The sequence below is a fragment of the Oppia nitens genome, unplaced genomic scaffold, assembly GCF_028296485.1.
Source record: "Oppia nitens isolate AA-2021 unplaced genomic scaffold, nextdenovo-longstitch-racon4-pilon3 scaffold14_pilon_pilon_pilon, whole genome shotgun sequence".
NCBI lineage: Eukaryota > Metazoa > Arthropoda > Arachnida > Sarcoptiformes > Oppiidae > Oppia > Oppia nitens.
This window is the reverse complement of record NW_026533193.1, coordinates 2,190,531-2,206,605: the sequence shown is the minus strand read 5'-3', so window position 1 is coordinate 2,206,605 and position 16,075 is coordinate 2,190,531. Positions and strand designations below refer to the sequence as shown.

Here is a 16,075-nt window from a genome sequence, read left to right as displayed (position 1 = left end):
TGCGTTTGTCAATAACATCGACGACCATAAAATCGGTGTTAATATCAGTATTGTTGGACAAAGCAATACCCAATTGATTACAACATTTTGGTAAATAAGGTTTATATCGATTATATATTTCCGTTTCCCATTCGTTTGACATGAGATACCTATTGGCTCTTTCAATAAACTCTATGATTACAACAACAAAAAAATGTGTATTTAAATTAATTTTTCTAATTTGATATCTAATGATAACAAATATATATATATATATATAATTTACAATAACATAAATATAGGTATATATATATGTATGTATGTATGTGTGACATACTCTTTACAGTTTTAGTATGGGTGCCGGTTTTTGGACTGTTGTCCAATGGACCCAATGCACCAAAATTGATTCCAATGATCTGATAATTGGCGTCAACCATAGGCGCACCGGACGTACCGGGAATTGTATTTGATTTATGACAACAAAACGATTCAGATTCGTCTAATCTACTAAACAACGGTACATACTGTGTCTCCGATATGGTATCAAATGATGTATTTGTAGTAATATAGCCGACATAGACTGTCCAATACTGGCCTTTACCGTGACCCAAAATGGCTACCTGTTCACCCAGTTCGTGCTGACGTCTAGACACTGACATAACGGGAAGATCGTTACTAATATTTTGCATTTCTACAAGTTGTATGACTGCCAGATCCAGATGATATTCAACGTACAATACTCGAGCCACCAATATATATGTCTCTTCTATTGCCGACTGTTCCGGTAACTGTATGGTTGGCGCCGGGAACAGTGTTCGGGCAAACATGTAGTCATAGCCGGCCACTACATGAGCATTAGTGACGGCAATATTACAGGCGGCGTCCACTATGACTGCCGTTGCAGATGAAGTCATTGAATCGTAGTCGGCATAACTGAGACCTCCCAACAAGAGCACACTATACATGTAGTTGTCTTTCAAGTATTCAATGTCCACATCAAACATGTGAGCCTTAGTTATCCATTTAATTAGTGACTTATTATTATTATTATAACGGTTAGACATTTGTTGGCCCGACTGGCAAATCAGTGGCGACGGTGACTGTTTAACTAGTTTTCGGCGCTTAAGATATACTGTCGACGACGTTAACAATGATGCCGACAATAGCAGCAAATTTCTGAATCAAGTTTTTTTTTGGTAAAGTAAATAATAATTGAATTGTTTTTTTAATCTCTTATATAACAAGCAATCAAATTTCAATATCAGTTTCAAATGAAGTTAATAATCAATAGATTTTATGATTAAATAAACAAAAAAAAATCATTTGATTTGTTTAAACATACCTTTTGCTGTAAAAACTCATTTTATTTAGTGTACGATAAGCAACACAATTGATAACACAATGCGTTTTTTTAGTTTAAAAACTCATTAAAAAAACCTCAAACTAACTGTCAATTTAGTTAAAAAATTATTGTTAATTAATTTGAAATAATATTACATTTAAGCCAATTAAGCAATTACAATTTAAGCATTTGAAGTGCTAGACGGTTTCAACAATTGTTGTTTGTGTTTGTTGTCGATGTCTATTACCGATCAATACTAAGTCACGTACAGCGCTGACTATACCAATGATTATCAAAATAATTAGTATTATTACTAATATTTTTAGATAATTTTCATCATTTATATCCGGATCGTCTGTGTTTTTGGTCATCAATACTGATCCGATAATTTGGCATAAATGGTGTCAAAGTTTTAATTGATTTACACTATTTAAAAAAAATTATTAGTAATTAATAACTTTTTTGTTAATTATAATAATAATAATACAAATACTTGTTTTTGATAATTGATTTACTGGTGACCATACAATACATGGCCTGAGTATTATTGATCAGAAACCATTATATATATAGTATTTACCAGAAATTTCATGAATATTATCGGTAACTGAAACAACTGTTCCCCCAAACATATGACTGTCCATTAGATCCATTTAGAAAATCGGGTCGATTTGTATTATTATTATTTGTATTATATTTTTTATAAACAAGACTTTAGAAACTTTTTTAAGTATTTAATTGTAGTTCACAATTGATAGTCTAGTTATATATACAGTATATCTAGTGGTCTGGCTATACAACCAAAACTTTATCCAAATAGTAGTCGTCATAGTCATAGCTATTAGGGATTATGAATTAGAAATTTATTAATCGTGAGAAACTTGCCGTAAGTATTCGTTTGGTTAATGTATAGGATTTTTATTAAACACATTGAAACGGCAAACAACACGGAAATTAGTTGTCTGTTAAAAATAAATAATTAATCAATTAATTAATTAAATTATTATTATTAAAAAAATCATTTATCTAACCATCGGTTGAATATAACACATGTAGCCATTTCTGGAAACTAATAAGTGTTTTAATATTCCCGTAATTTTTATCATCACGAATAAATAATAATTTTAGTTTCAAAAAAAAAATAAACAAATTATAGATCAGTTAACTTTTTCAAAGATTATTAAAGATTTTTTTTTTGTAAAAAATTTCAACACAAATTTTTTGTTAATTCATACATACATATAGTATTATACTATCTTAACATCGGCACCTGTATGTTTTCGGCACTTGTATTCAGTAGTCAGTTCAATAGACATCAGCACCAATTTATTTCTGGGATGTCTGACTTTCCTAATATATATATATTTACTGTATATGTAATTGTAATAAAAATTTATTATTTTTTATTATTTGTAGTATTAGTAGTCAATCAATATTAGACATACATATAGATTTGTTTGATACTGACCTATCATTGGATTTTTTTAAAGATATAACCAGAAACTTATATTATTAGGTTAATGTCATATCAATGAAATTAATTTATTTAATCTTAATAACTATCTTATGATTAAATTAATTACAATATATATATATAACTAAAAAATAATTTTTATAATATGCTTATATCAATACTCTAATATAAACCTAATAATAATACTAAATTTAATATTTTTCAATAACATTGTCAATAAAAAAAGCGTTGATAAAATTATAATTATTTATGGCATCAAATAAAGAATAAAAATAATTTTATTAAATATTTAATAATTTTCGATACATTTTTTAATATATATGAAAAATAATTCTACATTTGTTTGTTAATAAAAACTATAACTAAACAAAACAAAAGTAAATTAATTAAAATATTTAAATCTTTTCTAACTTTTTGATCACAAAATGCCTAAACTTTGGTCTCGTCTTGAGATTCATAAGACCTGTTTCACTGTATGTACTTTTCGACCTCAATTGGACCGTTAATGTAGCCAATCGTTGCAATTTGGCCAACGATTCAAGTGATAGGTCAGTCAACTCTACTTCAATGAGTCTCAAATTGCGAAGATTTGGCAAATTGATGGCCAGATCGACAAAAAACGGATCCCGAATTCGGGCACAACAGATGGATAACAGTCTCAATTGTCGACATTTGTTGAACAAATCACTGGTCAGATGACAATATATGAATACGAAACCCGAAATAATTAGTTGAGTGACTTGAGTGCCGCCAAACGCTTCATTGATATCGGCAATCATTATCATGTGTTCGGCCGTTGAATACATGTTTTTGAAATTGTATGTAAATCGCCGAAGTTTTGGACATTTGTTTACCAATTGTTGAAATTGTTGTCTACTGGCGTGTTGTCCGTCAAAAACAATTAATAGATTAGTCAACGATTCAAAACTAGTCTGACTATCAATAACTTTGTCGACGACTTTCTGTTCTAACTTTAATTTTAGCCACAATTTCGGTGACTGTTGTTTGCGATAACAACTGTCGGTCGTATTTTTCGAGTCAATTGTATTCAATTGATTGTCTGAATCATTGTTTTGTTTATCGATAATCGGATTCAGATTGTCATCCGATGTAGAGCTGACAATGTCATCGATAATTATCCGTTCGTTAGACAGTTGATAGTATGGTCTCAATGTTACGGTTTCTTTGATTTGTTGACACGAAAGTTCAATCCATTGAAATGGTGTTCTCGTATATTGTCGACCAGCTCTTCCAACTGTTTCATTCATTAAATCGCTTGAAGAATAGGACATCCATAATATCTCAGTGATATGTCGACACTCATTGACAATCAGTTCGCTCAGTTGATTGTAGATCAGATCGATTTTGTCAAAACCATTATAACTACTGACACTTTCATCGGTACTCTCATTGTCCATATTGTCGACATCATCGTCGACCTCATCATCATTACCATTGTTGTCGATATTGTTAGAAATGAGACGAAAGACAAATACTTTGATAATGACAGCACCGGTGGTAATGATGTCAACAGTTTTAGTAATCGCTTGTTTGACGAGTTTGTAAATGTTTAACGAAGTAATAATAATAATATTATTGTTGTTCCCATTGTCTTCATTGATTTCATCTTCTTCTTCTTCACTATCATTGCTATCAAAACTATTTTCATCGTCAGTGGTCTCGTCGTCTTCAGACATCGCTAAGTGATGGTCATTGAACTCCTCTTTCTTTTCATAATATATGTTCAGCAAAACTCTTGTGACGTTTCGACATTTTCTGAAGATTGTCTGCCATTTTGACAAATCAAACGAATTGTTCACTTTTTCGACGACTTCGACGTCATAGACATTGTTGTAAACCAATCGTTTCCATTGTCTTGATATGGATTCGTATTTGAATTTGTCGTCAAACTCAAGATAACCTAATAATACTTCAGTCAAATCGTCACCGAAGCGTTCAAACGAGTCTTTCGGCTGAATAGCCATATTCTTCGACATTAATTGTTAAGATTGTATGTATTGAAAAAAATAATCAAATCTAATATTAAACTGTTTATTAATATTTAAAAAATTTTAAATAAATAAATCACATAAATTTATATAACACACGTGCATTATTTATGGAGCCGATCTATGTTGTAAGCTCCTTTTTTTGTATTATTTACACGCGCTATTGTTACAATCAATTTAATTGTAGTTTACGCGCTATTTACACGTATTTTTCATAATTAATAAAATAAATGTAAATATGTTTAAACAAAAATAATATCAAACCTAACCTTTTTATAATGGTATTACATAAATGTTAACTTAACCTAATCTATTGTATTAGTGTTCGCTCCGTTACCTAACCTGGTGTTCGGACCGCAACCTTAACCTAATTATAATGGTATTACACAAATGTTAAATATGATTACTGTATCACGTATTGCACGTGAAATATTCAATTATATCTATTGAAAATATAGCGCGTGTAAATAATACAAAAAGCGGAGCTTACAACATAGATTTTAGCCTTATTTATTATTTTTAATAATATATATTTTTGTTTTTTAATAATAAATATTTTTGTTGTTTAATACTACTAATATAAAACTATTAAATATCTATTAAGTATTATAAAACAATAATAAAAATTATTAAATTATTAATATTACTAATTTTTAAACAAATTGTAATAATTTAAATGAGATCTCAAAATTATTATATAACAAGAATAATACTGTAATTAATAATTACTGATTATATTTAGATTCACGCCATTATTAACTAAAATCATAAAAACATTTTAAATTATTTATTACATTTTAATTGTTATAATTGTGATAATTGTTATTTCGGATTATTGTACGTGAAGTTTAAAATTGTATAAATGAAAACTAAATAATAATAATTTTAGTCTCAAAAAAAAAAACAAATTATAGATCAGTTTTTAGAAATCAGTTAACTTTTTTCAAAGATTATCAGAGATTTTTTTAAAAAAAAAATTAAACACAAAGTCTTTGTTGATTCATACAGTGATTTAAAACAAACAAAAACAATGCATTTTACACTTAACATCGGCACAGTTATGTTTATAGCACTTGTATTCATTAGTCAGTTCAATGGACATCAACACCAATCAGTTTCTGATAGAAATGGGTTTCCTTTTTTTCTTCCTGGCTTTGACTTCACTAATTTTCAGCTGCCAGAAGGCATAACCTTTCCTAACAACTTGTTTAACATAACAAATATCGGCACTAAAACCCCCGACACTATGACTACTACTACTACTACTACTAGTATGGCTGGTGACGGCAATTCAGTAGAAACCGATACTAACAATAATAATACTGCTATCAGTACTGCTAATCCTGATGATCAACAGCCACCCGTTGGTAATAGTACTGCCGATTCAGATATTAACAGCACTACATCCGAATCAGGAAGCGATACAACTGCCATACATACAGGTGCCGATACAACTGGTGTTACCAGCAATGAGAATACCCCACAAAGCCAAACACAAGCACCGTCTGTGAGCTCTGGTGGTATGTATGGGTGTGTGTGAGTGTGTGTTGTCATTATTTTTTATGATATTTCAATGACTGACTGGTTGTTTGTTAACAAATTGCTGATTATTAATAAAAATGCTTAAAAATATATATTTTATAGTAAAAACAACATCAGAGAAACCAAAGCCAAAGTCGTCGGGAATGACATGGATTTTGATAGCCGTTATTGTCGTCGTAGTGGTCGCTCTGATACTTATACTTTGCATTTGTGGTATATTTCTCTCTCTCTCTCTCTCTCTCTCTCTCTCTCTCTAAACATTTTTACCAAAATTTTGTTAAATAATTTATATAATATTTCATCCAAATAATCAGTAATAAAAAATCGCGATTCAAGTGAAAAAAAATCGATACCACAGTCAACCAGTGCTTTGCCGACAAAAATGACGGATAACACGGATAAGGTTGGATCAATTAAATCAGGACCACAATCACCGATCAAATTGGACGGAACGTCGGAACCTCCGCCTCCGCCTCCGCCTCCTCCTCCTCCTCCGCCGCCGCCACCACTTCCAGAAATATCATCGGCAAAAACGACTGAAAAGACGCCACCGGTTGAAAAAGAGTCGGACACAGCGGTAGCACCGAATTCAGATGGACAGCCAACTGTTGTTGAGGAGAGTAATGAAGATCCGACACATGAATCGGAAACAACACAAACAACGGTGACGGACACAAAATCGGATGAAACAGTGATCAACATCGATGCCGAACCCACTGCCGACAAATCTAACGGTTCCTGAAATAGTCTGATTCATACTGTGATTAAAATCGATACACAACTACTACAACAAACAGAAATTATTATCAAAAAATTAATTATTATTATTGTGTTTTTTCAACTATAAGTTTTGTTATTATTATCATATAAATTGATTCAAAATGTTTTTTATTAACAAAAAAAAATTAAATATAACTCAATACATATAATATTAATTTTTTCAACTAAAATTTACAAATTTATCAAATTTTTTAACTAAAATTTATCTATTGTATATATATATATATTTAATTTATTAGTTTAGTTAAACTTAATAAACTATTTACTATAGATTAAGTTTTTTAAAAATAAATAAATTAATAAATAAAAATAATACTATCACTGTATTTAATTTATTTTATAATAATTTTATAGGAAACTATTTTATGGCTAAATTAATTATCATAAATAAAATTTTATTTATAGTAAACAATCTCTATAATAATTTTTATTTATCACTATTAAGTTGTATAAAAAAATAACTAAATATAAATTATTACAGATATTTAGTTTTTATTTTATGCATTATATTAAAATTAAGTATTGATTTAGTGTATTGACATTTCAAGGGTATTATTAATTATTAAACACTAATTATGAATATTTTAAAAAAAATTAATTGTTGAGTTATAATGAATTTAATTTAAAAAAGTTGTATATTTATAAATCAGTATTAAGTTATACATTAAATAACATAATGATTAACTTAACCGTTAATATTGTCAAAAAATAGATAAATAAAAGGATGTATAAAATTAGATTATTTATGGCATCAAATAAGTAATGAATTAAATTTTAGTTTTTGAATTGTTTTTTTTTCTATTGTTTAATTTGTAAAATTGTTTACCAATTTTTTGTTTGTTTGTTTTTTTATCATCACATATATACTACTTATAGATTATTGTGGTTATCGTCATCACTAGCTGTACCCATACTATCCACTAATTGGTATACAAAACGTTGTGAAATGAAATCAATTAAATTATTACCTAAAAAATTATTGAATAATAGTATTATAAAACTTGTTTACATGAGTAATACAAACAGTGATAGTAGTAGTGGTGGTAGTGGTGGTGGTAGTAGTGGTGGTAGTAGTGGTGGTATTAGTGGTGGTATTAGTGGTGGTAGTAGTGGTGGTAGTAGTGGTGGTAGTAGTGGTGGTAGTAGTGGTAGCAGTATTACCATTGGTCTCAGAGGTAGTAGTAGTGATAGTAGTAATAATATTATACTTAAAATAACAATAATTTAATGTTAATTTTTTATTTAATATATAAAGATTATGAAATACAAGCCATGGTAATTGTGCGACCATTCAATTATGAAACCAATAAACCATTTGGTAGAGGAACGGGATATATAGCCGACAACATCAACAACTATATCGTAAGCAACAGTCATGTGGTCAGAGGATCAGTTAAAGTGGAGATTGAATTATACAATCTCTACTCAATAGACAAACTGTTTGGACAACAATCGGGATCAGAAATGTTTGCAAAAAAAATTGATAAAGTATTCGGTGATGTCGTATACGTTGAACAACACACCGATATGGCGTTCATACAACTCCGGGATGTACTGCCCGATGTTGTACCGCAGCTCGAGTTGGCCACCGATTTGCCTGAATGTGGTGAACCGGTAGTTGCTATGGGTAGCGGTCACACCGATTATACGCCAATTGACGGTATAGTGTCGATGGTAACGGTACCGACAATCAACTACTGGTATAACTGTTACAGTATGGACATTGGCGACAACGTACAACTAGTCTATCATACGGCTTATACTGTACCCGGTTATTCTGGTTGTCCACTAATAGATAGCCAAACCAAAGTAGTGGCCACTGGTTTTTGTCACGTGGCCTACGAACGTGATGTGGCCGCCGGTGATGTCTTAGGTTAGTTATTGGATTCAATATTCAATTCAATTTTTTAAAAATTATAAATAAGTTAAATACTGTATAATACTGGATAATAAAAATACATTTTTTTCATATAATTAAATGAAGGTTTCATTCAACGAGCAAAACTCTATAGCCATCAACAACTATCAGTTAATAGACGTCAAAAACTAGTGGAACAGTATATAAAAGCACCGGGAGTTCAAATGATAGGAATTGTAGTGTCAGATAGTTTTGAAATTATTACAATCTTACCCGGCTGTCAATTCAAGTAATTTTCTACTACTACTACTACTAATTACTAATTAAATTAGTAATAATTTTTTTAGGATATATTAATAAAAAGAAATAATTTTATTTTGTTTTTTCATTATAGAAAATTATACAAATATGCAAAATATGATTGTATTTATAGTATTAATGGCCATCAGTTAACTCATATCAAACAATTGACTGACGCTATCAATAGTGTCACTGATGTCAATAGAAATATCATACCTATAATAAAAGTTTGGCATTATTTAGGTTTTTATAAGGATTATACAATTACAACATTTAGTATCAATGATGATGATCTAACAAATCAATCAATTGTTATTTAATATATCGATATATATATATAATTAAATACTATGGTTATGTTATTAAATACTATACACTAAATGTAAATATTTATATTATTTTTTTATGTATAATACATAATACAGTATTATATACAGTATTATTACATACAATAATATTGCAGTTTTTATATATTAAATAAAATTTGTTTACTATTTTTTTAAACACATTTATAAATATTCATAAAAATAATATATATAAAAATGTATAGCATTTAATTTATAGACTTTTTTTTTTAAAAAAAATTATTACATAAGTATTACAAAAATTTAAATAATAAAATCTACTGTATATTTACTGTTATATATTAGATTACTGATAACTTTTGTAAAAATATGTATCAATTTATTTAGTAAATCAATTAATAGAAAAATTGTAATAAATTATTTTATAAATAAATAAAATATTTAAAATAAAAATTAATAAATAGACTATAGCTTTATATAGACATTTCAATAACCATTAAAAATGATTTTTATTTAATTAATTGTTAACATGTAATGATTATCATGAATTAAATTTAAATTTATAGATTCAACAACAAAAAACCTTTAAGTATAGAAATATAGAGTTAGAAAATAAAAAATAATGTATAAAATTAGATTATTAGCTGTACTACCAATACTGTCCACTATTTGTTATACAAAACGTGGTGAACAACTAATTAGTCAATTGATGAAATCAATTAAAATATTACCGATAAAATTATTAACAGACAATAGTATTATAAAATCGGTTTATATGAGTAATACATATAACAGTGATAGTAGTAGTGATAGGGGTAGTGATAGGGGTAGTGATAGGGGTAGTGATAGGGGTAGTGATAGGGGTAGTGGTAGTAGTGATGGCACTAATAATGGTGATAATAAGGATAATTTAATGCAAATTTTGAAAGAGTATGAAATACAAGCCGTGGTAATTGTGCGACCATTCAATTATGAAACAAATAAACCATTTGGATTGGGAACGGGATATATGGTCGACAATACCAATAACTATATTCTAACCAATTGTCATGTTGTCAGAGGATCGGCTAAAATGGAAATTGAATTATACAATGTCTACGCAATGGATAAATTATTTGGACAACAATCGCCACAACAACAACAACAACAACCATCACCAGAACTGTTGGCAGAAAAAATAGATAAAGTTTTCGGTGATGTCGTATATGTTGAACAACACACCGATATGGCGCTCATACATCTCCCAGATGTACTGCCCGGTATCATACCTCAGCTAGAGTTGGCCACCGATTTGCCTGAATGTGGTGAACAGGTAATTGCTTTGGGCAACGGTGATACAGATTTTACGCCAATTGACGGCATAGTGACAATGGTATCGGTGCCGACAATCAACAACTGGTATAACTGTTACAGTCTGGACATTGGCAACAATGTACAGCTAGTCTATCATACGGCCTATACTGTACCCGGTTATTCTGGTTGTCCACTGATAGATAGCCAAACCCATGTAGTGGCCTCGGGTTTTGGTTATGTGGCCGATGAGTTTGATGTGGCCACCGATGATGCGTTAGGTTAGTAGTCATTTAGAAAATAATATATTTGTTTATTTTAAAAAAAATATATACAGTATATATATAATAATAATTTTTATTATATACTGTTTATACTGTAATACTGTATATAAAGGTTTCATTGAACGGGCAAAACTCTATCGCGATAAACAACTATCAGTTAATAGACGCCTAAAACTTATGAAACGGTATGCAAAAGCACCTGAAGATAAACTAATGGGAATGGTATTGACAAATACATTTGAAATTATTACAGTTTTGCCTGACTGTCCGATCAAGTAATTTCAACTGATATTACTAGTATTTTACTACTAATTACTAATAATTTAGTTATATTTTTTTGTGGATATAATTTGTTTTTTTTAATAGAAATTTTGCAAAATATGATTGCATTCGTAGTATTAATGGTCAGCCATTGACTGATATGAAACAATTGACTGACGCTATCAATGGTAGCAATGATGTCAATAAAAATATCACAATAAATGTTTGGCATTATATCGGATATTATATGGATTATCAAATTATACCGATTAGTATTAGTGATGATCTATCAAAACAATCGCTACTTATTTAATATACAAATCTAAATACAAATTTAAAAAGTATGATACAGTATAATACAGTTTAATAGACAATATTACTGTATAAATATATATTATTTTCAATACATAACTAAATAATTATACTGTAGTTTATGAAAAATAAAATAATGTTTAATTTGTTGACACATTTACATATCAATTATCATTTAAAAAATATACCAATTATAAAAAAGTATATCAATTGTATCAATTTAGATATTTAATTAAGATAGAAACTTCAATAATCATTGTTGAGTATATTTATTATGATTTTCAATTATTTTTTTCAAATTTAATTGTTGATTTGTAATCATTTAAATCAATTAAATTTAAATTTTTTAATCATCATAAATATAAAGTAAAAAATTAGTTATAATGATATTAATGTATTAACCGTTAACATCAACTAAACATGTATAAAATTAGATCATTTATGGCATCAAATAAGTAATTAAATTATTTCGTTGTTGTTGTAAAATTGTCGGACAATTTGATTTAATTTTTTTTTAATCATTACATATACTTCTAGATTATTGTGGTTACGATCATCAGCTATATTACCAATACTATCCACCATTTGGTACACAAAACATGGTGTACCACAAGTGAATCAATTGATAAAATTATTGAACAATAGTATAATATCAATAAAACCGGTTTATTTGACTAATATAGACAGTGATGTTAGTAGTGATGGTAGTGGAGATAGTTGTGAGAGTGATAGTGGACAGTATGCTGGAGAAGCTAATAATATGACAGTATATTTGAAAGTTCTTGAAATGCAATCAGTAGTAGCTGTCAGACCATTCAATTTTAAAGACAATATATTTTTCCCTATCCATGGAACGGGATATATGGCCGACAATACTAACAACTATATCGTAACCAATAGTCATGTGGCGGAAGGATCGGCTAAAATAGAGATTGAATTCTACAATATCTACAAAATGAATGAACTGTTTGGACAACAATCCGTAGTGTCGTTAGTGTCGGGAAATGCAGATATAGAGCGGGTTATCGGTGATGTCGTATACGTTGAACAACACACCGATATGGCACTCATACAACTGGTTGATGTATTGCCCGGTATATTAGATCAGCTTGAATTGGCTACAGATTTACCAGAATTAGGTGAACCGATATTTATTTTGGGTAACGGCGATATACACTTCACACCAATCGATGGTATAATAACGAGAGTATCGGTATCGACAATCAATAACGGATATGATATATTTGGTTTGGATATTGACAACAATAAACAACTGGTCTATCATAATGCCAAAGCTATGGCCGGTTATTCCGGTTGTCCGGTAATAGATAGTCAAACCAGTCAAGTGGTCGGCACAGAGTTTGCATACGTGTTTGGAGAGTTTGAAGTAGCAATTAATGATGTGTTAGGTTAGTAGTAGTAGTAGTAGTAGTAGTAGTAGTAGTAGTAGTAGTAGTAGTAGTAGTAGAGTAGTAGTAGTAGTAGTAGTAGTAGTAGTAGTAGTAGTAGTAGTAGTAGTAGTAGTAGTAGTAGTAGTAGTAGTAGTAGTAGTAGTAGTAGTAGTAGTAGTAGTAGTAGTAGTAGTAGTAGTAGTAGTAGTAGTAGTAGTAGTAGTAGTAGTAGTAGTAGTAGTAGTAGTAGTAGTAGTAGTAGTAGTAGTAGTAGTAGTAGTAGTAGTAGTAGTAGTAGTAGTAGTAGTAGTAGTAGTAGATAATTACAATTATATACAACAACAAAATTATTTACTGAACTGTTTTATATAAAGGTTTCATTGAACGGGCAAAACTCTATCGCGATAAACAACTATCAGTTAATAGACGTCAAAAACTTAGGAAACGGTATGCAAAAGCACCGGCAGATAAACTATTGGGAATGGTATTGACAAATACATTTGAAATTATTACAGTTTTGCCTGACTGTCCGCTCAAGTAACTAATTAATTAATTGAACTTATATTATGAATACTACTACTAATTATTATAATTTTGTTATTTATATACTATATATATATATATATTCTTAATTAAATTAATTTTATAGATATTTTGCAAAATATGATTGCATTCATAGTATTAATGGTCAGCTATTGACTAATATGAAACAATTGACTGATGCTATCAATGGTACCAATGGTGTCAATAAAAATATTAAAATAAAAGTTAGACATTTTATCGGATATTATATGAATTATTCAATTACACCGTTAAGTATTAGTGATGATCTATCAAAACAACCGCTTCTTATTTAATGTATAAATAATTAACTAAATAATTATCAATTTAACAAATGAAATATTATTTTTTTTAAAAAACTATAATACACACTAAAATTATATATACTTTATTTTAATAATTTTAAATAATAATTATATTGTATATATATATAAATTAAATAAAATATGTTTACTTTTTTTGTTGACACATTTATATATCTATTATCATTTTATAATATAGAAATATTATATTATGTCAATATATATACTTATTCAGTAATTAAGTTAAACACTTGTTGAGTATTTATTATGATTTTTAAAAAAATTATTTTGTGAACTAATTGTTGATTTTTAATCAATAAGCATCAAATTTAATTTTGGGGGTTCTTTACTATAGCTGCCACTTGTTGTTCACGCGATTAATATTTAATACAATTTTAATGATAAATATACTAATATCGCGTGAATTACAATTAATTTATTATACATTAAATTAGAGAATGTTTTCTATCATATGTCTGTCTTGAAAGTTATGTCTGTATTGGTATTATGGTTATTAAGTATTAGTGTTTGTCCCATTACATAACCTGGTGTTCGCCTCTCAACCTTAAGCTAATTATAATGGTATTACACAAATGTTAACCTAACCTAACTTAATGTATTAGTGTTTGCTCCGTTACCTAACCTGGTGTTCGATCCGCAACCTAACCTAATTATAATGGTATTACACAAATGTTAACATAACCTAACCTAATGTATTAGTGTTTGCTCCGTTACCTAACCTGGTGTTCGATCCGCAACCTTAACCTAATTATAATGGTATTACACAAATGTTAACTTAACCTAACCTAAAGTTGTTAATTAAATTAATAACTTATTTGTTATGTAGAAAATTTTATTTTTTTAACATTTATTTACAATAAAAATTAATTGTAATTCACGCGACATTAGTATATTTATCGTTAAAATTGTATTAAATATTAATCGCGTGAACAACAAGTGGCAGCTATAGTAAAGAACAGCCTTAATTTTCTAATTCAATCTAAATTCAAATCTAAATCAATCATTATAAATATACAGTAAAAAATAGTCAATGATATTATTAACATATTAACCGTTAACATCAACTAAACATATATAATTTTTATATAACATTAGATTATTACTATGGCATCAAATAAGTAATTAAATTATTTTGTTGTTGTTGTAAAATTGTCGGACAATTTTTTTTTTAAAAAAAACTTTAATCATTACATATACTTCTAGATTATTGAGATTATCATCATCAGTGATACTACCAATAATATCAACCATTTGTTACACAAAACATGGTGTACCACAAGTAAATCAATTGTTAAATCAATTATTGAATAATAGTATTATAAAACTGGTTTATACGAGTAATATAAATAGTAGTGATAATAGTAGTGATGATAGTTATGGTATTGACGATAGTAGTGGTGATAGTAGTAGTAGTAGTAGTAGTGAAGTTGGAAAGGCTGTTAATATGATTGTATATTTGAAACAGTATGAAATTCAGGCTGCGGTAGTTGTACGGCCATTTGATTTTTAAAACAATAGATTTTATGGTATCCGTGGATCGGGATATATTGCCGACAATACTAACAACTATATCATAACCAATAGTCATGTGGCGGAAGGATCGGCTAAAATAGAGATTGAATTCTACAATATCTTCTCAATGGACGAACTGTTTGGACAACAATTGCAACCATCGGCACTATTGTCGGGAATTGCCGAAATAGATCGGGTTATCGGTGATGTCGTATACGTTGAACAACACACCGATATGGCACTCATACAACTCCAGGATGTATTGCCCGGTGCCTTAATTCAGCTCGAATTGGCTAAAGATTTACCAGAATTAGGTGAACCGATAGTTATTTTAGGTAACGGTGATCCCAGATTTCCGCCAAACGATGGTATAGTTACGAGTGTAACGTTGCCGACGACACTCAGCAACGGATATCAAATATTTAGTTTGGATATTGACAACAATAGACAACTTGTCTATCATAATGGATATATTAAAAACGGTTATTCCGGTTGTCCACTAATAGATAGTCAGGCGAAAGTAGTGGCCACAGAGTTTGCATACGAGGAACC

The 16,075-nt window shown here is 29.1% G+C and overlaps 2 protein-coding genes across 2 annotated transcripts; both read left to right on the top strand.

Moving 5' to 3' along the window:
- The first annotated feature begins 5,734 nt into the window (after positions 1 to 5,734).
- Positions 5,735 to 7,130, top strand: LOC128961436 (probable transport accessory protein MmpS3). Its single transcript, XM_054307680.1, has 3 exons — positions 5,735 to 6,324; positions 6,449 to 6,559; positions 6,661 to 7,130. Exons 1-3 carry the CDS (start codon positions 5,835 to 5,837, stop codon positions 7,086 to 7,088), a joined length of 1,029 nt encoding a protein of 342 aa, XP_054163655.1. The 5' UTR covers positions 5,735 to 5,834; the 3' UTR covers positions 7,089 to 7,130.
- Positions 7,131 to 8,110: 980 nt separating this feature from the next.
- Positions 8,111 to 13,668, top strand: LOC128962848 (uncharacterized). The gene is made up of 7 exons (XM_054309251.1): positions 8,111 to 8,301; positions 8,382 to 8,999; positions 9,111 to 9,233; positions 10,339 to 11,160; positions 11,276 to 11,438; positions 12,274 to 13,145; positions 13,502 to 13,668. Exons 1-7 carry the CDS (start codon positions 8,136 to 8,138, stop codon positions 13,666 to 13,668), a joined length of 2,931 nt encoding a protein of 976 aa, XP_054165226.1. The 5' UTR covers positions 8,111 to 8,135.
- Positions 13,669 to 16,075: the final 2,407 nt, after the last annotated feature.